Source organism: Sprattus sprattus (assembly GCF_963457725.1).
Source record: "Sprattus sprattus genome assembly, chromosome: 18".
NCBI lineage: Eukaryota > Metazoa > Chordata > Actinopteri > Clupeiformes > Clupeidae > Sprattus > Sprattus sprattus.
This window is the reverse complement of record NC_137916.1, coordinates 19,287,956-19,314,627: the sequence shown is the minus strand read 5'-3', so window position 1 is coordinate 19,314,627 and position 26,672 is coordinate 19,287,956. Positions and strand designations below refer to the sequence as shown.

The 26,672-nt window shown below is 43.1% G+C and overlaps 2 protein-coding genes across 3 annotated transcripts; both read left to right on the top strand.

The window, feature by feature from the left end:
* Positions 1–315: 315 nt before the first annotated feature.
* Positions 316–9,071, top strand: stxbp2 (syntaxin binding protein 2; the record flags this gene model as incomplete). 2 transcript variants are annotated; one of them, XM_080856889.1, is made up of 19 exons in its annotated part: positions 316–358; positions 1,392–1,441; positions 1,521–1,602; positions 1,743–1,819; positions 1,953–2,028; positions 2,220–2,323; positions 2,490–2,638; positions 2,760–2,844; positions 4,171–4,301; positions 4,670–4,777; positions 4,910–4,967; positions 5,127–5,192; positions 5,295–5,375; positions 6,690–6,831; positions 7,113–7,219; positions 7,314–7,412; positions 7,525–7,610; positions 7,943–8,103; positions 8,249–9,071. In XM_080856889.1, the coding sequence occupies 19 exons, from the start codon at positions 322–324 to the stop codon at positions 8,314–8,316; spliced, it is 1,767 nt and encodes a 588-aa protein (XP_080713015.1). In that variant the 3' UTR covers positions 8,317–9,071. The 2 variants fall into 2 exon arrangements, with proteins under 2 accessions (XP_080713015.1, XP_080713014.1); XM_080856888.1 differs by having other exon boundaries at positions 322–358; positions 7,946–8,103.
* A 7,947-nt stretch (positions 9,072–17,018) lies between these two features.
* On the top strand, positions 17,019–25,190 carry xab2 (XPA binding protein 2). The gene is made up of 19 exons (XM_080856887.1): positions 17,019–17,131; positions 17,675–17,823; positions 17,919–18,042; positions 18,214–18,411; positions 19,100–19,234; positions 19,339–19,503; positions 19,821–19,965; positions 20,240–20,391; positions 20,502–20,621; positions 20,729–20,860; positions 21,017–21,148; positions 21,675–21,788; positions 21,991–22,153; positions 22,407–22,597; positions 22,872–22,994; positions 23,138–23,306; positions 24,094–24,220; positions 24,668–24,780; positions 24,889–25,190. Exons 1-19 carry the CDS (start codon positions 17,096–17,098, stop codon positions 24,948–24,950), a joined length of 2,550 nt encoding a protein of 849 aa, XP_080713013.1. The 5' UTR covers positions 17,019–17,095; the 3' UTR covers positions 24,951–25,190.
* Positions 25,191–26,672: the final 1,482 nt, after the last annotated feature.

Genomic DNA, 26,672 nt, shown 5'->3' with positions numbered 1-26,672 from the left:
AACCTACTGATGTTTATTTACAATTTTATATATTAGGGACCAAGTAAGAATATTGCATATGTTTAAATATTCCAGTTTAAGGCTATGTGAATAAGTCATCTTTTTTTCTTGAACTGGGTACAATAGAGAGATAACCTGTGTTGGGTAAAAATAATGGCAAATAGGTAATGAAGAAGAAGTAGACAAGTGTAGCCTTTCGGTTTCTTTGCAACAACCATGCGAAAGTGATGAAAGCCTACGGATATGACGTAAATTTAATGTATTTGGTAGCCACTTAAAAAGTTGCTGTAGGGAAAAGTCGATGTACCCGGAAGTGTCAAGATGGCCCCAAGTGGACTGAAAGCTGTCGTCAACGAAAGTAAGTAAATGTTAGGATTAAAGTCTAAAATCTGTTTAACATAGATGTTTTATTGTGTATTGTTTCATCGATTAGATATTTGAACCATCTCTGACCCGATACATGCCACTCTTCGAACCAACAAACTAATGTTATTTGGCTAACAGGCTACGTCACTTAAAAACACAAGGACAGAAGCTTCCTTATTCCCTGATGGCAGGGACAAACCGGTCTCTTACTTCAAACACAATGACTCGGTTAAAGTTGTTGTGGTTGGCCGTGTTAATCGAGAGACGTTTATGATTACTCTATAATATCATATATGTAATACATATTATATTCAGCTTACTGTAAGTATTTGTTAAAGCGCGGTTTTCAAAATGAATCGCACTTGTCTTGACACCTGCCTTGTGATCAACCTCGAGGGTGGTAAAACTCAGTCACTCATTTACCCAAGTCGCCACCTGATTCAAAGAAGGCTTTAGGAAGAGACTTGTTTTAAAACCGAATGAATGGCAATAACTTGACAAACATTGTAAACTTTCTAGCAACCTCGATGTGTTTCTTCTTTACCACAGGACATACAATGCATTACTCTTGATCCAGAACCCACTATAAAGCATTGTTCTTTATTTTATGTGAAGACCTAACAAGAAGTCGATGTTAACTTCCTCATCGGGCTTTTTTTTTTTCCCCAAGAGAGCCACAAGACCTCAAATCACTATGGGCGTTAGAACATATAAGCTTGGTTCTTATTTTGTTGGCTGGGTTTCTTGTGTTGTTGCTAGCCATGATTGCATTTTACAGACACAGTTAAGCTGGTTTTACTGCAGATCCAATTACCCTTGTGTAGCTACTTCTAGAACCAACATAATATAAAACTTTCTTGATTATCTGTCGGATAGGTGGCCAGATGAACATGCCCTATAGAAAATACAATTTGCCAGTGATGTGTATCTCTTACCATTGACCTATCTGTCACTTCCTGTGCCTATATTTGTTACTTCCTATGCCATTTTTCGAAATCTAATTTCTTCTTTGCTGCTCCTCACAGAGATAATAAGCGGAGTGATTAAGAGTGTGAAGAAGGATGGAGAGTGGAAGGTACATACATTAAAATCTGATGCCGTTATTTAAGCTTCTTATATAGTTGAGGTATTCATCTTTTCCCCTGTCCTTTCAGGTGCTTATTGTGGACCACATCAGTATGCGTATCCTCTCATCCTGCTGTAAGATGTCTGACATCATGGCACAGGGAGTCACCAGTGAGTTCAGGAAATACTAGACGATATAAAGTTCTGTAGATTGGTGATATATTAGAGGAATGCAGAAGAATATGTTGAGGAAACTGTTCTGAGGACTGAGGAGATCCTGTCTTATATGAACTGCGTGTTTTGTGCCACAGTTGTTGAGGACATCAACAAACGCAGAGAGCCTATCCCCAGCCTTGAGGCCATCTATCTCATCTCCCCAAGTAGAAAGGTGAGGACTGTTCGAGAGGGGATTTCTAGTCTAGTCTAGTGGGTGATCATGTTGTTTTTAAATGCTGGAACTCTTGATGATGAATAGCTTGAGACGGGTTTTTTCCTGAACTCACCAAGTACTTTTCTAACAGTCCATCCAGAACCTGCTGAATGACTTCAAGGAATCTGCCTTCACATACAAAGCCGCACACATCTTCTTCACTGACAGTACGTAGTCATGTTCGCCATCTTTTATACTAATTGTTAATAGGCCAGGGGATTCTTAATAGGGAATTCCTTATTACCCTAAAGACAAAAGCGGAGAAGTCATTTGTAGTCACAATGCTATGTCTCTCTTGCTTGACATGCATGGAAGCTTTTGAAAGGATTGCTCTTTATCATGTGCATTGAATTTGCAGCTTGTCCCAATGATCTGTTTGCTGAGCTTGGGCGGTCAAAGGTAGCACGAGTGATCAAGACGCTGAAAGAAATTAATGTGGCTTTCTTGCCCTATGAATCACAGGTGTGTCCTCTCTCTCTCCACCACCCTATGCAGAGCAAGTGTTGGCTTCTCTGGCACAAAATGCATTTTCCAGTGACCATTAGGCATGAATATTCCTCTGCCAGACTTTATGTATATTTATTGTATTTCTTTCTTTCTTTCTTTCCTTCTATCTATGTCTCTCCAGGTGTTTTCTCTGGATGACAGCAGCTCCCTGCACTCATTCTACGGCCCGTCGGACGATAAGGATAAGAATAAAATGATGGAGGCTTTGGCCGAGCAGATCGCCACCCTCTGCGACACACTGAAGGAGTACCCTGCCATACGCTACCGGAAGTACGGCACGCCTCTCCACAGAGCCAGCACAACAAACTCAGAGTTTGCATATATGAAAATACGATCCTCTCCGTGGTTTCCAGTAGTGTGTTGACCCAGTGCTTTTCTCTCCCACACAAAGGGGCCCAGATGAGAATTTGGCCCTGGCTGAAATGGTGCTGGACCGCCTAAACGCCCACAAAGCGGACAACCCCAGCATGGGAGAGGTGAGGAGATCCAGCTCTCCACTTTAACACTGTAGGACCTGCTACAGCCACTACACGTCATACTAGTCGTTGGGACCGTTTCATTGCACCCTGGCTTGTAGTTGAGAGTGTGTGAGGGTTCTTTGTTGTCATGCTGGAGATTTTTTGTATCCATGCTTATATCAACGCCTGTTCTTTATCTAAATTATAATATGGTTATTATCATAGAATCAGAAGGACTTCCTAATTAGATGGTTATTATATATACATATAGTTTTTCCTTCTATTGTTTTCTTTTGGAATTGCTGAGTGATCTCTGTAGTGCTGTGCTGTCTGTAAATCAAATGCCCCTCTGCACCACTTCAGTAGAGAAGCTCCATGAAGATCACACTTGTATTTGGTTTCCTGTTCACTGCAAAACAATAAGCTCTATGTGGTGTCTTTCTTGCTTTCTCTCTGTCTCTGTCTGCCTCTCTCGCTCTCTCTCTCTGTCTCTGTCTGCCTCTCTCGCTCTCTCTCTCTGTCTCTGTCTGCCTCTCTCGCTCTCTCTGTCTGCCTCTCTCTCTCTCTCTCTCTGTCTCTGTCTGCCTCTCTCGCTCTCTCTCTCTGTCTCTGTCTGCCTCTCTCGCTCTCTCTCTCTGTCTCTGTCTGCCTCTCTCGCTCTCTCTCTCTGTCTCTGTCTGCCTCTCGCTCTCTCTCTCTGTCATACTCAGTCTCTCAGCTGGTATTTTCCTGAGCCTAAATGGAACTCTGCACAGAGTAAGCCTTTTTTCCTCTCTTTTTTTTTCTCCATTTCCTGGTCTGTGAATTCCTTTGTCTGAGTAGATGCTTCCTTTACCTCCTGCTCGTGTGCATGTGATTTGCTTTCTGATCTACTGTCCACTGCTTTCACTATTGCTTCTTGTCATCTAAAGCTACTTCTATACCACTTCAGGGTAGTAAGTTTTGTGTTTTTTATAGAGACGCCATTGGGTTAGCTTCAGGTAACACGCTATGGGTTAACTCCCAGCACCTGGACAGGATATCTGTTCACGCATTTTTGAAATACCTCTGAAAACCACGCCATGGTGGATGTCTTGACTGATATAAACCATGTGTGGAATAACCGTGTCCAGCATTCCTAAAGCATAAGTGTTAAAAAATGCATCACGGCTCCCTCGGATACCCAGGGAAACACTAACTAGCGTGCTCTGTCATGCATGTTGGAACTGCAATGTTTAAAGTCCATAACTTGCCAAAGCTAATTCATGATATCGGTGCCTAATCTCAGTGAAAACCCAAAGGGGAAATGTTGCCAGTGTCGGTTTGTGTGTGTTTCGTGACTTGTGCTTGCATGTTATTTGTCAGGGCACAGACAAAGCTCGCTCGCAGCTCCTGATCGTCGACCGCGGCTGCGACCCCGTCTCGCCCATTCTGCACGAGCTCACCTTCCAGGCCATGGTGTACGACTTGCTTGAGGTCCACCAGGACATCTACAGGTCAGTGTCCCTGGGCTCCCCTCCTGTCAGTCCCTGTCACTGTCTCCTAGCTCTGTGTACACGATGGAGCTCCGTTACCAGCCAAAGCGAGCTCGGTTGTTGGATCTTCTCCCTGAAGGATCCTTCTTCCCTGCAAAGTTTATTCACTGCTAATGGAGTTAATTAAGACTCAGTTAATCAAGCCCTGCAGGATTACCTGAAAGGGAGAGCCAGGCACGCTGGATCAGGGCTGGAGTTAAACACAGTTGGGCTCTCGTTCCCAGAGGGAGGCCCACGTGGCTTGCGCTAAGCGAAGACGAGGTCCTCAACGTTTCTGCTCATAAACTTTGGAAAAAAGAGTCTGCCAATTGAACATGTTAATGTTGCAGGTACACCACTACTGGCATCGGCGACTCGAAGGAGAAGGAGGTGCTGCTGGATGAGGACGACGAGCTGTGGGTGCAGCTTAGGCACATGCACATCGCCGACGTCAGCAAGTAAGGCCAGCATGGGAGATCACTGCCCTCTTGGTGGTGGTGGTGTCGGTGGTGTTACCAGGCCCGCTGGTGTTGTCACTGTAAATGTTGTAGGTGTGAAATGTGCTCACTGTCTCTGCGTTTGCTCAACAGGAAGGTGACAGAGCTGCTGCGCACGTTTTGTGAGAGTAAGAGGATGAGCACAGACAAGGTGCGGGTAACCGTGTTTTTTGTGCACCGTCTGCTTTTGTGATTATTTGTAAATTTCTTAGTGTAGTGTAAATACAATATTGTATGCTAACATTGTTAATGGCTTTATTCATGTTTCTATATTTCTTTGTCCTCTTAACTATTTCCTCATGTTCTCCAGGCCAACATCAAAGACCTTTCTCAGATGCTGAAAAAGATGCCTCAATACCAGAAGGAGCTTAGCATGGTAAGTGTACTTAAAGATTACCATCCATTTCCAGGACATATATATTTTGCTAATAGTCTTTCTGTAATGGTGGATCTTAAAGGCCTCATGTTGGGTTTACAGTATTCCACTCATCTGAACCTGGCTGACGCCTGCATGAAGGTGTACAAAGCCAAGGTGGACAAACTGTGTGAGGTGGAACAGGTGAGCGTCTGATTATTTGGTTACACTTTTCCAGAACCCTCCTGTACTACACTGGAATGCAGTCTACCTCTAATTTTCTTAACTCAGCTTTCAATCTCTGCATTTGCCTCTACAGTTAGAACAAGAAACATTTGAGTAATATTCTAGCTATATATCTTAGCTGAACCGTCTGAATTCACAGACTGATATTGCTATTTGTGTTTATCTGTCCACAAAAGGGAAAAGACTAAGACCGTGAATTTCAGTTCATGTCTGTGTTTATGGAGAAACCGTGAATATAAAAAAAAACTGATTTTATCCATTCCTTGTTAGAAGGCCAACACAGGCCAATATCGATATACATCTGGTGTAGTAATGGCATAATTTGTATTTATAACATTTTTTTTATGTAACCCACATTACTTGAATCTCCAAACAGGTCCTAAAACAGCGTGCATTTTTGTGTTGAGGCTAGTGAGTGTTTAGGTTGATTGAGAGGAGATGCATTAACACGTATCCACTTATCCCCTCTCAGCTGACCATTATTGCAGTAAGACCCCGTCTGAAGCCACCCATTTATGACCCTTGCTACTGATGTCTCGTTGCGTAACCGGCTCTCGGAATTTACCGGTTCTCTGGATTTAAGTGTCCAACCTGTACTTGCGTGCAGGAAGCTGTTATATTACAGCACGGACAGCTCAGACCAGTAAATCCACACCAGTCTGTGTGTGGACAGTGAATTTATTGCATCTGTCCCAGGCAAAACAGTCTAAGCCAACCCACCCACACCCCTTCTCTCAGTATGTCTGTCTCTTTATTCAGAACATACACGTCTCTCTTTATTGCGTGTATGCGTGTTTACAGATGTCTTTGGTAAGTGTGTAAGTTAGTGTGTGCATGTGTGAGTGAGTTTGTGTGGATGAACCAGATGAATTTAGGTTCTGAGAGCTTGGATTACCTCCCTCATCCCTCTCCTAATGCACAGCTGTGCTTTCCCCCTTGTCACTCTATTTTGGAGAATATTTATGTTGCTCCTTGGATATGGTGAAAGCCATTTCACTTTGATGCCGATATTCAGCATGTCCAGCCATTTGTGTGTGTGTGTGTGTGTGTGTGTGTGTGTGTGTGTGTGTGTGTGTGTGTGTGTGTGTGTGTGTGTGTGTGTGTGTGTGTGTGTGTGTGTGTGTGTGTGTGTGTGTGTGTGTGTGTGTGTGTGTGTGTGTGTGTGTGTGTGTGTGTGTGTGTTCGTGTTTTTCTGTCTATCTGTGTGTATGTGCAGGTCTCTGCCAAAGCTGTGTATTATGAGTGAAATTTGAGTCCTCCTGATGTGTGCAGGATCTGGCCATGGGGAGCGATAGTGAAGGAGAGCCTCTGAAAGACGCCATGAAGAGCATTGTCCCGCTGCTGCTGGACGGCGACATCAAGGCCTACGACAAGATCAGGATCATTCTCCTCTTCATCTTCCACAAGAAGAAGGGTACGTCAGCTGCAAAGTAAAGTCCACTGGTTTGGGTCCGCTTCTGAACTAAAAATTGACCTTCAGTGTCCATCATGTTGTCAGATGAAACTTGTTGCAATACTCTATTTCGCAGGAAGACTTAAAAAAAAATTAAAAAATCTGGACCACCCACGTACCACCACTACTACTACTACTGTAAAAAAAATAGATGTAGTAGTAGTAGTAATAATAATAATAATAATAATAATAAAACAAACCCTTTTTTCTTTGAAATCATGGTCTTTCTCTTCTCCATGTAGGCATTGCCCAGGAGAACCTGACCAAGCTCATCCAGCATGCCAATGTGCAGCAGGACAGCAGCATCATCAACAACCTGGAGCTTCTGGGCTGTCCCATCATCAGTGGGGTACACTTGACTACTTCTCCGTCTCTGCTCTCGTGCCCGTGTCCATTGCTTTTCACAGCTAGTGTCAATCCTTGTCTCTGTCTTTCTGTCACAGGGAAAAAATGCTGAGCAGACTTTCCCTGAAAGGAAGGAGCGCACTGAGAGTACCTACCAGATGTCCAGGTGGACACCCGTCCTCAGGGATGTGATGGAGGTACAGGTTCAGGGGTTGGTGGGGGTCAGAAGGTCAAAGTCAAGGATTTTGGTGTGTAAAAGCCTTTGTGTACTTTCTCTCTCTGTCTCTAAACGAGTCCTGTGTTTTCTAGAACGTGATAGAAGACAAGCTGGACCGGAAGCAGTGGCCGTTCCTCTCTGACCCTGTCCCCATCTCCACCCAGCAGACTGCAGTGAGGTATTGCTCATCAATTTCCAAGCTCACAGCTATATATGGATTTCATTAGGGCCAGAACAAGTATAACAACAAACATGAGAGCCCCCTTTGAAAGCAGAAAGAGCTTTGAAAGAATGTACTCGTTTCCGTTACTTTACTAAGTAATACATTCCTGGGAATTTTTCATTTATCCTTGCGCAGTAACACAAGCCAAGTTAGTTCAGGCTGGCACTTAACTTGAGTATGATAACTCCACAGTTTACAGTTCACATTACGTGCTTGCTGGCCGATCTTGTGTGTACCTATGATTTACACTCCAGTGGTTATAAATGGAACTCAAATGTTCTCCCAAGCAGTGCACGGTTCGGACAGTGGCACAAGAACAAGTCGCCCACTGAGTACCGCAGCGGGCCACGGCTCATCATCTTCGTCATTGGCGGGGTGTCCCACTCTGAGATGCGCTCTGCGTATGAGGTTACACGGGCCACTGATGGCAAATGGGAAGTTCTGATTGGTATGCAGAACACCATTCATTATCCTCGCTTAACATGAATTGAGTGTGTTCACCACAAGTTTGCATGATATGAAGTCACACAGCAGTAAACAATTTTTGGTGTTCAGTTATCAAAAAAACAAAGTCTACTTTTTGTTTTCTTTAGGCTCATCTCATATCCTCACACCCACAAGCTTCCTGAGTGATCTGAAGAATCTGGATAAGTCTTCCTAGAATGCTTAGAGGAATCTCTCTTAGAGGGCTTGGGTCAAAACACTGGGAAGATGAACTTTCATAGAGTATGAAGGCCACTTTTGCTCTGAAGAAGAAAATCTGTGAAACAGTTAACCTTTTAGATGTAATCATGGAAAATCACTGATGATTTATGTTTCACCATCTTTTAGAATATATATATATATTTTTAATACTTAAAGTAAATTAATGTATATTTCGTGATCACTAATTATATTTAACTTAAAATTTACATTCTGAAAATGTGTTGGAGAATGTTCTCTTGTAGTGATTGAATTTTTCCGATCTGCCTTTTAATTTCTGCGTTTTTCTGTCCTGCTTATCGTTGCCTTTTGAAGGACTGCTCGTCTCACATCAGTGATAAGCACATAAAAAAACAAAACAAAAAAGTAACGATTGTTTTGGGAAATAATATTTTTGCACCTGGTATGAAGATTTGCCCAATGAAGTTTGCCCATCTGGCCTCCTCTACATGCTGAAGATCTGAGACCCTAATAGTGAACTCTCTGGTCATGATCTCCCTGGTATTCCCACATGTGCCTTCAGGCCTTCAAAGAGTGGATTTGTGTGTGCCGTTTTTGATGTGAGAAAGTGAAAGTGGGGTTTTTCTTTTCCAGCCAATCAGCAGTCTTTTTGGGGAGTACCTGTGTGGTTGTTTTCATCTCTTTTTGTTAGTCCTCTACTGGATGTTCCCTCCTGAACTAGTGCACTTTTTTATTGTTACATTTTATTACTGGTAGGGTGAAGTTTCTCCACTTGGGGGACATGGTTTCCTTATTGCCTTTGTATTAAAAAGAAATAAACTTCATGCAAATCCTGACCCCCTCCTTATGAGTGTTAATATGTGTATAATATTAAGGATGAAATGATTACAAAAAAAGCACATGGATTATAACATTCTAAGTAAATAACTGATTCTTCAGATGCTGGTATTTATCTCCAAGAAGAAAAAAAAACAACACTTTGTGTACCAGAGATGAGGTTCAGTAGACACTGTGCTGGACATGGGGAGTGGTTGGGTCCTTTAGGAAATATGACCTTTAGTTGACATCCGGTGGCAACCCTGCGCCTCTTACCCATGAGACTCCGGAAAGATCAGGCACAACCCAACCATTGTGGTAAATTATCCCTCGTTGATTCATTCTGATATCACCCATGGCTCAATGCATGGCAATTTCCTGAAATAAAAAGATCATCCTCCCCCATCTCTGAGGATTACATGGTTTTATGTAAGGATTACAGATGGCAACATGAAGCCACTACTTGATGCCTTTAATGGCCATGGAAGTTGATGTTTGGTGGCTGATATCATATAAAAGCACCTCCAACAGATGCAACCTGCTTTAATCTCTGAGAGAAGCTGCAAGGAAGCACTCTACCTCAGTATCTGTGTACAGTTCTCCCTGTCCTGCTGTTGTGGATACTGAAGTACATGCTAACGTTTTTCTGAAGTGTGACATTGCCTATAAGAGAGCATAACGCGGTAGACAAGCTCATCATGAGAGCTGTTGACACAGAGACAGACACAGGAAATATCGCTGATGTTCAGGTAAGCCATGACGTACTGTCTGTATCAAACACTTCATTTTATGTGTTATGTTCACCTTCAACTTGTTTGATATTATAGTACCTACAGTCCATATTCATTTGTTTTCATATCATTAGCAGTGACAGTGGATTATGAAAAGCTCAAAGGCCTTATCCTCCTATAGAGGGTTAAAGCATGATTTATCCTACAGCTGGAAGGTACTCCACCGGATCAGATGCAGCTCTTTTCCATAATAAGCCACTCGCAGCGAGGGCGAATGGACGAGCAGTGCTGTTCACTGGACCCTAGCAAGAGATCATCGCCAAGCCACAGCCATTCAGACACAACACCATCAGGTTAGTAGAGAGAGAGAGAGCGAGAGAGTTACATATTGTTTTGCACCTTTGGTCCTCGTTTGATCTTCTCTTCAACTTCCTTTATGAATTTTGTGTGACTAGACCAAAGACCTGAGGACCAGCAAACACAACATACCTTGTTTCCAGGTTCACCGGTAGGATAACCACTTGATGATCTTTACTGGACACTTTTTTTTCAACCAACTAAAAAGTCTGAATGCTCCATTTTCATCTTTCAGGGGTTCAGGATGGATAAGAAGAGGTACATTTTACCTCAGATTGTTTTGACTCCAGGGTCTCCTGCCCCTGGCAGAAAGGCTTTCTCCAGACCTGCCTCTCCCACCCAGGAGGATGAAGAGGACTTGGTTAGTGCTAATCTTCCTCGCTCTGCCACTTTCAGTCCTGGATCGGAGAGAGAAAAAGAGAGCAATCAGGTACTGAACAACGCTAATGACTCCTCCTATGTTGAACTATGAGCTGAGGGTAGAAATTTGCTATTGATGTATGTAAATATTATTATCCTTAGGTGTAATAGTGAATTGGGGTATAGATGCATGGTCTGGGGCTGACATTCTTGCAGTAGCCTACTATTGGTCAATGACACTGATATATTATAACTCTGATATAGACTCTCGTTATTGATAGTTTGTTTTTGTAGTGCGTTTGTAGTGTTGACATATTCTTCACTGACAGGAGTCCTCTTCAGAAGAAAAGGAGCAGATGTTCTCCATGGTTAGTCACTCACAGCATGGCAGGATGGATGAACAGCGATGTGCCCTCCGACACATTAACAGGACATCACCTGCTTCCAACAACTCAAATGCACCTGCTTCCAGCAACTCAAATGCACCTGCTTCCAACCACTCAAATGCAAACCGTCCAGGTCAGCATCTTTTCAGAATCTCTACAACAAATACCCCCAACAACAGGCATAACAACCAATCTGAACTCCTCCTTTCTTATCTATCCACCTTCAAACAGAAATACAAACGAAATAGATGATCATAAGTCTTCTTCATGATTTTGCACACATCCCAGGATCAACCGGACTTCCTCTCACCAGTGCAAAGATAATGCTGGGACATTGAGTGATGTCTTGGGTTCATCCTGTTTTTTCCCCCCACACAGCACCGGATCCTGATGAGTTGTTCCGAATGGTGGCCAACTCCCAGAGTGGTCGGCTTGACGACCAGCGCGTTTGCATGCGGTCACTGCCAGGGTTTCAACAGCCCTCCTGTTGCAGCCAGCAGAATGGGAAAGTCGTGACATCAGCCAAACCAGATTCTGACAACATGTGCAACTTGGTGTCCAGGTCACAGGTAAGGGACCTTTTATAAAAGGGTTGTGAGTGAAAGTATTTCATGGTTTGGAATGGATTTTATACACTACTCCCAACAGCTACAGTTGTTTTAGGCCCAGATATACTGTAAGTGCATTTTGCATATGGAGAGAAAACATTACATTTTCTCAGTGCATTTAGCAAAATGGAAAGTTGTTTCAAATCCACATATAGCTACAGTATGTATTCATGGATAGTAAACATACATTTTTCTTGATGTATTTTTTCCCCCAGCGCTTTAGAATGGATGATCAGCGTTGCTCTGCTCCTAACGTTATGAAGATATTAGCGTCTCCAGCCGCCCCCAGAAAAGCCCACTCCAGACCAGCCTCTCCCACACTGGGCCTCCCTCAGCCTCCTAAAAGGTCGTCATCCTTCAACGTCTCCCCCGAGAATGAGAACTCCAGCCCTTCAGCCCAGGTCAGCAGGCACACAGAGAGACTCTACAGCTGGATTTATCATTTGGAGAGACCTCATGTGGTGTTCAGATTATAATCTCATGATCTTGTTCCTGTTCATATACTCAGGTATGTATACTCGGCTCACTCACACTATGCTTTTATACATTAGCGTGCAGAACCAGCAGCTGCTGATCAAGAGAAGTTCCTTGCCATCATGAAGCGCTCCCAGCATGGCAGAATGGACGAACAACGATGCTCCCTCAAACCAAGTCCGAGGAGCTCTCCGGTTCACTCCTCCTCAGATACAAACACACGTCAGTACCAAAGTGACGCTTCTTTGCATTGCCTAAAAGTGTGCCGTAGTGTATCATACAAGCTGAAAACATACATGAAATCCCTGCCAACCCACAGGTCAAGATCCGGACCACTTCTATAAACTCATGGCCAACAGCCAAAGCCGACGGCTTGATGACCAGCGTGCAACACTCAGCCCGTTACCAAACCGAAAAGTAGGGTCAACGTGCCTATTTTTGCTTTGTCTATATATTAATTTATAATTAATTTATGCAATTTCTATACGTATTATGTTCATGCATTAGTTGCTTGATAACTTTTTTTTTTTATTCTGATGTCTCCACTCAGGTGGCCAAGAAGGATACGCAGGTGTCAGCCCCCCAGATAAGTGTGACCACCCCCAGAAAAGCCCACTCCAGACCAGCCTCTCCCACACTGGGCCTCCCTCAGCCTCCTAAAAGGTCGTCATCCTTCAACGTCTCCCCCAAGAATGAGAACTCCAGCCCTTCAGCCCAGGTCAGCAGGCACACAGAGAGACTCTACAGCTGGATTTATCATTTAGAGAGACCTCATGTGGTGTTGAGATTATAATCTCATGATCTTGTTCCTGTTCATATACGTTTATTCAGGTATGTATACTCGGCTCACTCACACTATGCTTTTATACATTAGCGTGCAGAACCAGCAGCAGCTGATCAGGAGAAGTTCCTTGCCATCATGAAGCGCTCCCAGCATGGCAGAATGGACGAACAACGATGCTCCCTCAAACCAAGTCCGAGGAGCTCTCCGGTTCACTCCTCCTCAGATACAAACACACGTCAGTACCAAAGTGACGCTTCTTTGCATTGCCTGAAAGTGTGCCGTAGTGTATCATGCAAGCTGAAAACATACATGAAATCCCTGCCAACCCACAGGTCAGGATCCGGACCACTTCTATAAACTCATGGCCAACAGCCAAAGCCGACGGCTTGATGACCAGCGTGCAACACTCAGCCCGTTACCAAACCGAAAAGTAGGGTCAACGTGTCTATTTTTGCTATATCCATATATTCATTTCTAATTGATTTATGCAATATCTATACTTATTATGTTCATGCATTACTTGCTTGATTACTTTTTTTTTTTTTTATCTGATGTCTCCAGGTGGCCAAGAAGGATACGCAGGTGTCAGCCGCCCAGATAAGTGTGACCACCCCCAGAAAAGCCCACTCCAGACCTGCCTCCCCTACTCAGGCAGAAGCCTCTCTCAGGCCCACTCCGAGGTCTATGACCTTCTCTCCTTCGTCTGACAAAGAGAAAATGCAGGATCTTGCTAATCAAACAACTCAAGTGAGTAATCTCATAATTTGAATGATTTTAGTCTTGTCATGTTCATTTTAACACATGTGCAAATGAATGCTTATATATTTCTGATTTTGTTTTCTTCCTGAAGGTGACATTTCAGGTATCCATGAGCTTTACTCCACAACAGGTAACCATTTTGTAGTCTTGGTCGGTTATTTCGGAAAAAAATAAGTTATAATATATAATATATAAATATTTATCATTTTAATAATTGTAAGTGTAATGTAAATCATGTCTTATCATACGAATCACAAACAAAGAAAAGGTTTTAAGAGTTACATCTGCAGTTGATTATTTTCATTTAATTGTTGACTTTAATTTAGATCCAGAGAATGCAGGAGCACCAGTGTGCTCTCCCTGAGGTTTTCCTGACGCTGGGACCCCCGGGAGAATCCATCAGGGTCCCTCTGAGTCCCGTTCCCAGCAGACCCTCCTCTCTCAACCTCCCTCCGGGCAGGTCGCCCGACCCCTCTGGGGCCTCTCCCAAACGGGCCCATTCCAAGGACCGCCGGCCCATGCCCTCCTCGCCCTGCAGGGCACCCCCACAGAGCAGCCCCATTAGCCCAGACGAGGACTACTTCTCCCTCATCCAGAGGGTCCACGCCACCCAGATCCAGAAGGCCACCAGAGGAGGGGAAACAGGGAAGGGGAAAGGAAAGGGGAATGGTAGGAAAGAGGGGAAGGAGGGGGCTAAGAAGAAAAGTTAAATGATTAAGTTTATTTTGATGTTATGAACAGGGCAGTTCATTTCATATGACATTTAGTAAGGCCATCAGTATTGTTACTATAGCTAATGCTATAGCACATTTGTTGGCCTGCAAAATTAATTGCACTCTATTTGTCTCACTTCTATTTATTGTGTGTTTGACTTCTCCATGTGCTACTGATTTTATGTGCAACATTTTAATTTTTTCCATCTTGTTAGGACTGCTCTGTGTTTGTGTCTTGGAATGAACATAAATCTTGTGTTGTAAGATTTGATACCTTTTGGTGTCATATTTTAACCGTTTTATACTGGTATAATAGAACCTTGAGACTCATCCCTCCTCTTGTCACCTGTGCCTGTGTCAGAGCTTATCACGAGCAAATGTGTTTCTGTGTATCCCTAAACATCTAATAAAGTAAGCCAAAGAAGTTGTTTGCCTTGGGTGATTTGAAAATACACACACACACACACACACACACACACACACACACACACACACACACACACACACACACACACACACACACCTATATACATATTCTAGCAAGTTATCCATCAAGGTGTCACTAACCAGGTTGTAGAACAGGAACAGATGTTGTAATGTTTATAAGTGATTGAGGAGTAAATAGTTCCTCTTCATTGTCAACACTACGCGTACATTTATGGTGTTCTTATTATATTATTCTTTATTTCAGACACCAAGTTCCATATAAAGTAACAGACATACAATTATAATAAATAAATAAAAATAGAAATAAAGAAAAACAAAAAGATACAACACACATAATACAGTGCATTAAAAAGTATGAAGACATTTGTGCCAATGTCGTCTTAAGTTTGAGGTAAAGCGATAACAGCTCTTTAGAGGGTTGACCAGAGCCTCTACTATGCAGTTCTCAGACTTGTCCAGTCGACACATGAAACCATACATCAGTTTTCTCAAGAGCGCCTCACAAGTTGGTACGTGCTTAGAAACAAACAACTGACGAGCACTATGCCACCTAGGCACATGAAGCAGCAATCTAAAAGCATCATTGTAAGCTACTTTCAGTTTCTGTATACTCCTTTTCCTGTAATTAGACCACAAATGAGCAGTGTACATTGGTGTTATGTAGGTTCTAAACAGGGAACATTTAACCGAATCTGAGCACATAGAAAACTTTCTTAATAACATATTGGCCTGAGAATATATTTTGCAGCGCTGTCGATATATATCGTTGTCATCAGTCCAATCATCAGAAATGACATGGCCCAGATATCTTATTTCCTCACGGGCACCAAGGGGACTGCCAGATAGATAAAAGGTAGGGAAGGTTAATTTCCTATCCTGATTACTTCTGACTATCATTATGTGGCTTTTCTTTGCATTATATTTAATATCATGGTCTATGCCATACTGAGAGCACACCCTAAGCATCTGTTGCAGCCCAGCACTGTATGGGCTGAGTAAGACCAAATCATCTGCGTACATCAGATGATTGACAATAGATTCCCCTATAAGACAGCCTGTATTTGTCTTATTCAGCTGGCTTGATAAATCGTCCATATAAACATTAAACAAAAAGGGAGATAAAATTCCTCCTTGTCGAACTCCGTTGCCAACATAGAAAGGAGCTGATACAACATTGTCCCATTTAACATGAAAAGTTTGATTGGCATACCAGAACACCAAAATCCTCACAAGAGGTTTAGGGACACCTCTCGCTAGCAGCTTCATAAACAGTTTTTCATGACAAATTCTATCGAAAGCTTTGGAAGCATCAATAAAGCATAAAAATACAGATGAATTTAGACTTTTGTACCTAGAGACAATCTCCTTCAGAGCATAGATACAGAGATCAGTACCATGTTTTCTTTTAAAACCAAACTGATTGTCAGCAGTCAGAACATACATTTCCAATTTCATTAATAGAATTCTCTCAAACACTTTAGACAAGATACTGGCTAATGCAATGGGTCGATAGTTGTCTTTGCTGTTCAGTTTACCAGACTTATCCTTAAGAACAGGCACTAACAGCACTGACATAATAGAGTTCGGTAGAACACCATGAACCATAATTCCAGTAAGACACATGGCTAGTAATGGACTGAGTCTATAACTGGCATTTTTTAGATGCTCTGCAGAAATGCAATCCATACCACAAGCCTTGTTGTTGTCAAGCATGTGGATGGAATCATAGATATCTACTGATCTAACTATCATGTCTGCTGAGAGACCTTTACATTCATTATCAATTCTAACGGTGTTACTTTTAACACAATTAAATAGTTTACTGTAATGCTCTCGCCATAGATCAGCAATCTTCTCTGGACAACTAATCCCCTCGATATCAGAAGGGAGGGGAGTTCTGTTATTATTTATGATCTTGATCTCCTTCCAGAAGTCAGTAAGATTGTTATTCTGCATCTTTCTGGCCAGCGAGTCTGCTCTCATTGTGTTTTCATTTTTCTTAACAAAACGAAGTGCATATTTAAAACTATTATTATTATTATTAGAACAAGGAAAATGCATTAGCCTTCTCGAGGAAATATAGGCCTTCCTATTATTCTTAACTTAATTGTCGTGACAATTACATTGTTATTAAGCTTCATTTTTCGTAACATTTAGTAACAAAACTCTTGGAAAGTGTCAAATGCATGCCGATGCAATTTGGAAAGTGTAACATCCAATCAATTTCAACAGTAGGCGGGGCTAGACTTACGTTCCGTACACGTTGTGGCAAGGAAGTTTCATCACAAAGTAATCGGTTAGCTACTCAGTTCTTTGAACAAATTTGGACTGAAGTGTTAGCGATGCCTTCCTTGAACGGGAAGGCCGATGTTATATTTGTAAGTACATCTATATTTAGTGTTCTCAAGCTCATGGGTATATATTAACACTATTATTGAGATGTTGCGGCCTGTTTTACAATCATGGCGCCCTTGCCTGCTATACCAAATGCTAGGTGTCTTGCTATCTGGTTAGCCTCCATCTCATGAGTGCCGATGTACGTTTTGTTCTGTTGTGATGCCATTTTGATATGATTCATGTAAAGCATTAATACAAACAAAGTTGTAGGACTACAATAGGACTACAGGACTACACATTTGTGGCGTATTCTCTCATACTGCATGCGTTGCCCTGCCCGTTATCACTGTAATGGTTAGCATGCTAATTTTGAGGCTGCTCAATGTGTAAATTGGTTACTCTGCTAGCTGGCTAGTTCCCTGCTATGGGGTTGTGACAGGAGAGACAAAACTTTCTTTTGACCTGACTTGGTTTCGGATTAAGAAATCTGTAATGTAGGGCTGCACAATAGAGGCTATACCCTCTCATGGGAACTTTGATATTAACTTATGGGCTTATTCTCCTGCGGTTATTTCTATTCTCAGGAAGAAGATGACCTGCCTTATGAGGAGGAGATCATCAGGAATCCTTACTCGGTTAAGTGCTGGATGCGCTACATCGAGTTCAAACAGAATGCCTCCAAATCAGTGCTCAACCTGATCTATGAGCGAGCCTTGAAAGAGCTACCGGGCAGGTAACGGAAACTGTAGTAACTAACTTTGTACGATGTTTTTAACTGAAAATGTACTTGAGTTTTGATGCGTATGTCTGTTGTTTCCCATCGTGCAGTTATAAGCTTTGGTACAACTACTTGAGAGAAAGAAGGAAACAGGTGAAGGGGAAATGCATATCAGACCCAGCCTATGAGGAGATCAACAACTGCCATGAAAGAGCATTGGTTTTCATGCACAAGGTACATTCATGTCATTGCTGCTCAGTTGTTTTGTTATGATCCGGCACAAACACCAATTGGAATGAAATGACCATCCTAAGAGTGCCATTTTGGTTTGATGTGTATCTGGTCAGTCATTTACAGATTCAGCACATATCATAATCTTAATTTGCTGTGCACCCTCCCTCCCAGATGCCAAGGATTTGGCTGGATTACTGTCAATTCTTGGTGTCTCAGTCTAAGATCACCAGGAGTCGCCGCTCATTTGACCGAGCCCTGAGAGCTCTGCCCATCACCCAGCACTGCCGTGTCTGGCCCTTATACCTCCGCTTTGCCAGGAACCTGCCCTTGCCTGAGACTGCCATTACAGTATACCGCCGGTACCTCAAGGTGAGAATAATGAACATGCCTTTTACAATGACTGAACAGGCTTTACGACCTTTATGACCGTAAGGATATTTGGCCTTATTACACGGCTCTTCTTAATGCTGTAGAATGCTCCATTCACTTGAATGGGGCTTCCCAACGTTCTGCGGTCAACTATTTTCCGATAACTGACCGTTGCTATGCAGTTAATGACCGCTGTCAAGGAAAGTGGCCTTTTTGCCTCTGATTCACATCTTTCGTAGCACTCCGCAAGTAGTACGGTAACCAAGGGAGTTTCAGCGGACGGTTCAACTGTCTTTGAAGTTCAACGTCTTTGGCGAACTATTTCTCTGCTTTTTAACACTACGTATAATAACAAAAACAAATACATTGTAAAAAGACACACTGTGTTAAGTCATTTTTTTAGTTTTAGCCGTATAATAAGCGGGATAATGTATAGAATGCCGGTCATTGTCGGGAAAATAAGCCCCTTCACGGTGAATCAACACCCCTCCGCTTCGCGTCGGGGTGCTGTTCGCCCTGTCGGGGCTTATTTTCCCGACAATGACCTGCGTTCTATACATTATCCCTTACTTACTTGTCTAGCCTTAAACTCTAATGGCATTGACTGTCTACTGTGATCGACTGTTAGCTATTCTATTTGCCATTATCACATATCTTCTCACCATGTCATCTTGTAACCTTATATTAGCTCTCACCTGAGCATGCTGAGGAATACATTGATTACCTGCATTCAGTCGGGCGTCTGGATGAGGCAGCGGTGCGTCTAGCAGCTATTGTGAATGACGAGAACTTTGTTTCCAAAGAGGGCAAATCTAACTACCAGGTAAGGACCTGGTTGATGTTCATTAGCAGATTAGTACTTGTCTTTGTCAGTGAGTAACCGTTTCTTATTTGTAAGACCACATACTGATGTCATGACATTTGCAGCTGTGGCACGAGATGTGCGACCTGATCTCCCAGAACCCAGACAAGGTGAACTCGCTCAACGTGGGTGCCATCATCCGCGGAGGCCTCACGCGCTTCACAGATCAGCTGGGAAAGCTATGGTGCTCCCTGGCAGATTACTACATCCGCAGCGGCCATTTTGAGAAGGTATGTTCACGTGTCCCTGCGATCGTGGTCCTGACATAGAAAACGAACAGGTCACCTTAAGCCTTTCTGACTGCTTTGTAAAATTAGATGCCATCAACCACTGAAAATGGTATGGCAGAAGAAGAGTACTTATACATTGAATGGTGTGATCTTTTAGGGCATAGACATGGTGTATTTTTTGAGGATACTGTTTCTAAATTGAAGCATTGTGCACATTGTGTTCTACATGAATCATGTAAGATCAGATGTTGGGGGGGTTGAATATACTGATTTGAAGGTGTGCTTAAACTGAGACCCTTCCCTTGTGTCCCATCCAGGCAAGAGACGTGTATGAGGAGGCCATCCAGACGGTGGTGACCGTGCGTGATTTCACCCAGGTGTTCGACAGCTATGCCCAGTTTGAGGAGAGCATGATTGCAGCTAAGATGGAGACCAACTCAGAAATGGGAAAGGATGAAGATGGTGAGGATTCCTAAACAGTGACACTTGTTTGTTTGAATGAACATTAGTCCCCAATGGTGTAGTTATAATCTTTGAGATGAAACTACAGGGAGAAAATCTTGATTGTTGTGCTTCACTTTTTCATGTTTGGTTAGGGAATTTCTAATGCTTAGCCCGGCCACTACACAGGGATAGTGTTTTCAGCTTCAGAGCCACAAACTCTTTCCCAGTACACAGTCAGACCCTCACACACTGACATCATGTCCTTTTGTGCTTTCCCCCTTGCCCTGTTTAGACGACATAGACCTGGAGCTGAGGCTGGCTCGCTTCGAGCAGCTGATCACCCGCCGGCCCCTTCTGCTCAACAGCGTGCTGCTGAGACAGAACCCGCACAACGTGCACGAATGGCACAAGAGGGTCAAACTGTATGAGGGCACACCCCACCAGGTAAGTGGTTCCCAGCCTGCCCCTGTTTGCACGCAGTGAGAGGGCATCCAGTAGTTACCATTATGGAGACTTGTGTAAGACTGACTGACTGGTTTCTGTGCATCTGTCAGATCATCAACACGTATACTGAGGCTGTGCAGACGGTGGACCCTATGAAGGCCACAGGGAAGCCACACTCGCTCTGGGTCTCCTTTGCCAGGTTCTACGAGGACAACGAACAACTAGATGATGTGAGGAAATGTTTTTCTGCTCTAGATGCTAGCATTTTTCTTTTAGCTGTGCTACAAGTTAATGGACTTTTTTGCGTTGGTATTCTAATTTGTTTTAAACCTGTTAGGCACGGACCATCTTTGAGAAGGCCACCAAGGTGAACTACAAAGTGGTGGATGATCTGTCGGGTGTGTGGTGTGAGTATGGCGAGATGGAGTTGCGGTACGAGAACTACGACGCTGCACTGCACATACTCAGGGTAAGACACAAACACACAACCGTTCACACCAACCGAGTCAGAAGGACTTACTGCATGTTTTTTGAAGAGTTTATAAGCTTTTATCTGATGGCATAACAGGTTGTAATGCTCCTTATGTCTCAGACGCTGACGCTTTTGAGTTTTTGTACTTTCCAGAAAGCCACAGCCATTCCAGCAAGGAAAGCTGAATACTTTGATGCATCGGAGCCTGTGCAAAATCGAGTGTACAAGTCTCTCAAAGTTTGGTCAATGTTGGCTGACCTAGAGGAGAGTCTTGGCACTTTCCAGGTATGTTAAACATTTTTATATAGAATGTAAGACATTGTTTCACTGTTATACAGACAAATGCTGTCTGTTAGTACAGGCTTATAGTGTACATAACATTAATGGCATGCACTAAAATCAGTCATGCAGGTAGGCTAAGTGGCCTGTGGTCAGGAATTCTTGTGCGTGTGTTTTAATGGAACTGTCAATACAGCCATCATGCCATTTTTATGACAAGGGATCACCCGGTTGATTTTACAGTGTTGAGGCCAATATTCAAATTTCTTTTCACAATGTAATCGGCATAATTGACTGTAATTTGTATTAGATTTGACCCACGTTTAGATTTAGAGAATGGGTGTGCAATGTGTGTATTTGTTGTATTTGAGAACTCTGATAAAAAACTTCCGTTCACAAACCATGGGGTTGTGGGTGCACATGGGCTTTTATAGGATTGATACATTTTGCCCCCTATGTACAAACCAGAGGGAGCAAGAGCATGACTGTGAGTGACTGTTGTTTGAATTGGATTTGTTGCTTTTCTCTTCAGTCTACAAAGGCTGTTTATGATCGCATCATTGACCTGCGGATAGCCACCCCTCAGATCATTATTAATTATGCCATGTTCCTGGAAGAGCACAACTACTTTGAAGAGAGCTTCAAGGTGAGCTGGCTATCAAAGCTTTGCATTGTACCTAGTATCTTATGATATTGTATACATATTTTAAGCACATACTTCTCAAAGTAAGCTTGCAGTTTGTGATTTTTGTCCTGTTTTTCAGTTCATATTGATTTGATATTCAACTATCAAGTTTATAGTTTTTTACCTTATTTGCTGAACCAATTCTTTCTGGGGTTGTTTGCAGGCGTACGAACGTGGCATTGCTCTATTCAGGTGGCCTAATGTATATGACATCTGGAACACATATCTCACCAAATTCATCGATCGCTATGGAGGAAAGAAGCTGGAGAGAGCGCGAGACCTTTTCGAGCAATCCTTAGATCGTTGCCCTCCAAAGTTCGCCAAAAGTATGACACAGTTTGCAAATAAGGCACAAAGTTTGCTGTAATGATATTCATCACCCAAGTCATTTGTCAAAAGCTACTACTATCCGGAAAACAGTTTTCTAACATCTGACCAAGTTCATCGATGAGTGCAGCCTAGTATTTAAAATGTGATGGCCTGCAGTTTTTTGCTTTGATACGTGCTGGTGTTTCTTAGTTTAGCTGGTCGACCTTCTATAATCTGCTTGTATCATCACATATCATTTCTGATTGACAGCCATATATCTGCTGTACGCAAAGCTGGAAGAAGAGTACGGCCTTGCGCGCCACGCGATGGCCGTGTACGAGAGAGCCACAGAGGCAGTGGATACAGGCGAGCGCCATCAAATGTTCAACATCTACATCAAGAGAGCAGCCGAAATATACGGAGTCACCCACACCAGACCCATTTACCAGAAGGCCATAGAGGTGAACAATGTCAGAATGTTCTTGAAACATTACATCTTCATATTGTTCAAAAGATGGCAACAAACACCAACACTCCACAGCATTCAAGAGCTGTTGACTCAGTGTCTTAAGCCTATTAGTGGGGGGGTAAATGAGAAGATCATCTCAATGTTCTAAACCCAACAGCCAGTTTGAAAGTGTGGGGCATCTTGAAGTTTTTTGGAGTGGGTTGGGCAAGTGTGGAGGAGCAATGTCGGTTTTCCGTTCTCACCTCTGTTTCCTGCTTTTGTATCAGGTCCTTCCAGACGAGCACTCCAGAGATATGTGTTTGCGCTTTGCCGACATGGAGAGCAAGCTGGGCGAGATTGATCGCGCCAGAGCCATTTATTCCTACTGCTCCCAGATATGCGATCCCAGGGTAAGGGCACAGATGAACTTTTCCCTCCAGCACTGTCCTCTGGCAGTGACATGCTACTGAGTGCTACTGGTCATACTGATTCAGTTCTTGTTTGTTTTTTTCTTCCCCCAAACAAAACTCTCGGCTGTATGTCTTGTCTCTAGATTACGGCAACCTTCTGGCAGGCATGGAAGGAGTTTGAGATTCGCCATGGCAACGAGGACACCATCCGCGAGATGCTTAGGATCAAGCGAAGCGTTCAGGCCACGTACAACACGCAGGTCAACTTCATGTCCTCTCAGATGCTCAAGGCCACCATCAATGCCAACACAGGTTAGGAAACCATGGCTGCGTCTGAATAGTCTTAAAATGCTGTCTTAGCACCCTGGTGTCTTAGAAGAAGAGAAGGAAGCACCGTCCGAACCTGCTTAATTTTTTTCTCAGGTGTCATAAGACACCTTAGAATACGTCATATAACGGTCATTTTTCAAGGAACCATCGGTGTAGCCTTGATGCTGTCTACTACCCACAAACCTTTGCGCCACGACCCTCCGGCAACTGAAAAAAGTAAACAAAGATGGCGGACCAACTCCGCTGACGGTCGTGTTTTGTATGTAAATGTACATGTTTTCAGCGTTTTCGCGCTTATATTTTTAAAAAGTTACCGAGAAATAGACACCGCACTATCCGATAACACCATCATTGTAACCATCAATAATGGTTAATGCGTTTTGCGAGGCGTCAGTCAGCCAACTTTCTAACATCAGTACGTTAGCCTACGTCAGTTAGCTACGTAAGCTACGTAAGAACCTACGTTCTTTCAGCATACTAACGACATAAAAGAACGTTCGTAAAGAACGTTTTTTTGAATAATCTCACCCTTAAAAATCTACCTCGCGCAAGACAGCTGTCTGACAGCAAGACAGGTGAGACACCAAGGTTGTAAGACAGCTCTCTTACATTTAAGACTATTCAGACGCAGCCCAAATGTTTGAATATAGCGATGCTACATAATCGACAGTGACGACCACTAGACCTGCCTACAGTTCTGCTGGAGTATGTCACTTGTAGATGTTGTGCAGATGTCTCTTATCTCTTACCTGTGTTTGTTTGTGGCCAGTGTCTGACCTTGCCCCGGGCCAGGGTGGAGTGGATGACATGAAGATGCTAGAGCAGAGGGCACAGCAGCTGGCTGCGGAGGCCGAGCAAGACAAACCCAAGCTCAAAGAGAAGATCCTCTTTGTCAGGTATGCATCATTTGCTACATATGTCCCGCCCCTGTCTCTGGTCTTATTTAACTTGTTCAGATACAGTAAAGGGTTCAGTGGAGAGCAAATTAGAATTCAATGGAAGGTCATGTAGAGTTACCACTATCGGAGAAAAAAATGTTTAAAGAGCTGTGTGTGCGTTGGCAGCCCTCTCAGTCTCAGTAGTGATCCAGGCGAGGATGACAGATATGACAGCCTGGAGAGATTGATGGATACATAAAGCAGCCTCTTTCTTTGGTTTTGTTTGGCCTGTTTAAACGAAGTCAAAGGCCTCTTCAATAGAGAGCAAGATGGAGTTCCACTGTCAGAACAGACCACGAGCAATGGATAATGGCAACCCTTTGTCCCAACAGTAGTTTTTTGTGTGGAACTATTTACTCTGTGCTCATTTTTGTTGTTTGTTTGCCCCATTGTGTGTCTATGAAGGAGTGACACATCTCGTAGCGAACTTGCAGAACTGACCAAACAGGTCAATCCAGATGAGATTGACATTGATGATGACGAGGACGAGGATGAGGATCAGGACGCAGAGCCCGAAGGTGAGATGTACCACCATGTCCTCAGTCCTGTCAATGTGCACTTGCGGTTTTAATAGTGATTGAACTGTAACTTGATGTGTAATGTGTCTTGATGCTGTCTTGCCACAGAGGTGCAGCTGGAGCAGAAGACTGTCCCCTCTGCTGTCTTTGGAGGTCTGAAGGACGACTGATTAAACAACACACTCTGTCCTCCCAACAGTATTTCTCACTGTTGAAGTCCAGAAATCACCAGACTTTAGAGGGCCACCCCAAAATCATGTGTGCCTGATTCTGTCAAAAGTTTTACAACGTAAAATACTTTCCCCCCCATATTTCTATTGATGTAGTACCAGTTGTTGTACACATGAGGGCACTGTTTGCTGTTCATTGAGTTGTGTACATTGGCATGCGGTACTTGCATTAAATGTGTTGTCAGCGTCAACATGACTCTTTCTTGTGATTGCACCATATTGTTTGATGAGGGACTGGGGTGGGGACAAGAACATTTAAAATACGTAGCAGTGCATTGTGGGATTGTGAGAGGACTGTTGAGTGTCCTCAGGGATAAAAGGGGTGGAGTGAAGTGAAAGCGGTTCAAGGTTTGTCAGAAACGTGTAGCGTCAACCTTTAGCCTGTAGTGTTTGTACAGGATTAGCAGCCTGCAGCTGGAAACTTTTAACCATCTACCAACATGTAACCTGAATCTGAACAGCCTACAATTGCTCTAGGAATGTTGTACGTTATTAATCACTGCTCTATTTGTCATGAAATTGGATTTCCTTTACTTTTATCAAAGATACACTAGCCTGGAATGTTCACCAAAGCAGGTGTTTCCCTGTAGTCGTGTAATGCACAATATTGGTGTGCATGTTGAGACTTTATGCAAGACTCTTCCTTGTCTGGCACATGTCAGTCTCGACACCTTAACATCTAGCGAATTGATTTTGTTTCTTGTTGGAGAGGGTAAGAATAAGGGAGAATAAACATCCCATAAATGTTCCACTGCCTAATTAGATTAAAATAGTTCAGTGGTAATCCTCTTATGATGTTAGTTCGTTGGGACGACCGGCGATCTCTCAACTTTCAAGGACAGCATGTGACGTACGGATTCGTGGAGTTTTTTGTGTGTGTGTTTAAGAGAGAGTTGACGGAAACCAACTCCTGTTCATTGATAAGCGTTAAAGTACAAGACTTTACGCAGCACAAGACAACCACAATAATTAAAGATCAAACTCTTGGCTGACGGCTTTCATTGTTTTGCTCGTGATTAAAACTTTTAACAGATTTGCTGCTGTAATATTCAAACAATGCTTTCCTCCCTTTCAGCGACGTAATTACATATTGTGACAATTTTGTCACCAGAGGCCTTTGAAGATCTTATAGTAATGGCTTTTTTCCCCGCAATTGCGAATGAAATCGCTTATTTTGTTACAATAACTTCACTCTCAGTTTGAAAATAAACTAGATACACTTTACTATACTGATAGCATACACTTTTTAAATTATCAGTTAATTGCATTTTTGCGTTTTCCTATGTACATTTTGCCTTGACTATCCTCAAAGGGTTTCCTCTCGTTTATGAGAGCAGCAGGTTATACCGGTACTGCACCTGTTTCAATGGGCAAAAAACCACCCTACCTGATGGTTGTGTTCACACAGAGATAGAGCCCGCCTTTTTGCATTCCCTGTCACTCTCGCTCAAATCCCATTGGTCACCCGCCCAGTTGAGTGACGTGAGTTTGGAGCACCTGGAAATCAGTCATCAGCGGAGCCCTACTCACAAAACGCTCAACGATGCGAGCGATGAAACGGGGTCAAAAATGTATGAAGCGCTGTTCATGGTGCCTCTAACGATTTATGGGATCCTTTAAATGCCTTTGTAACTTAATAAGGAGTTTCAATAAACAAACGGA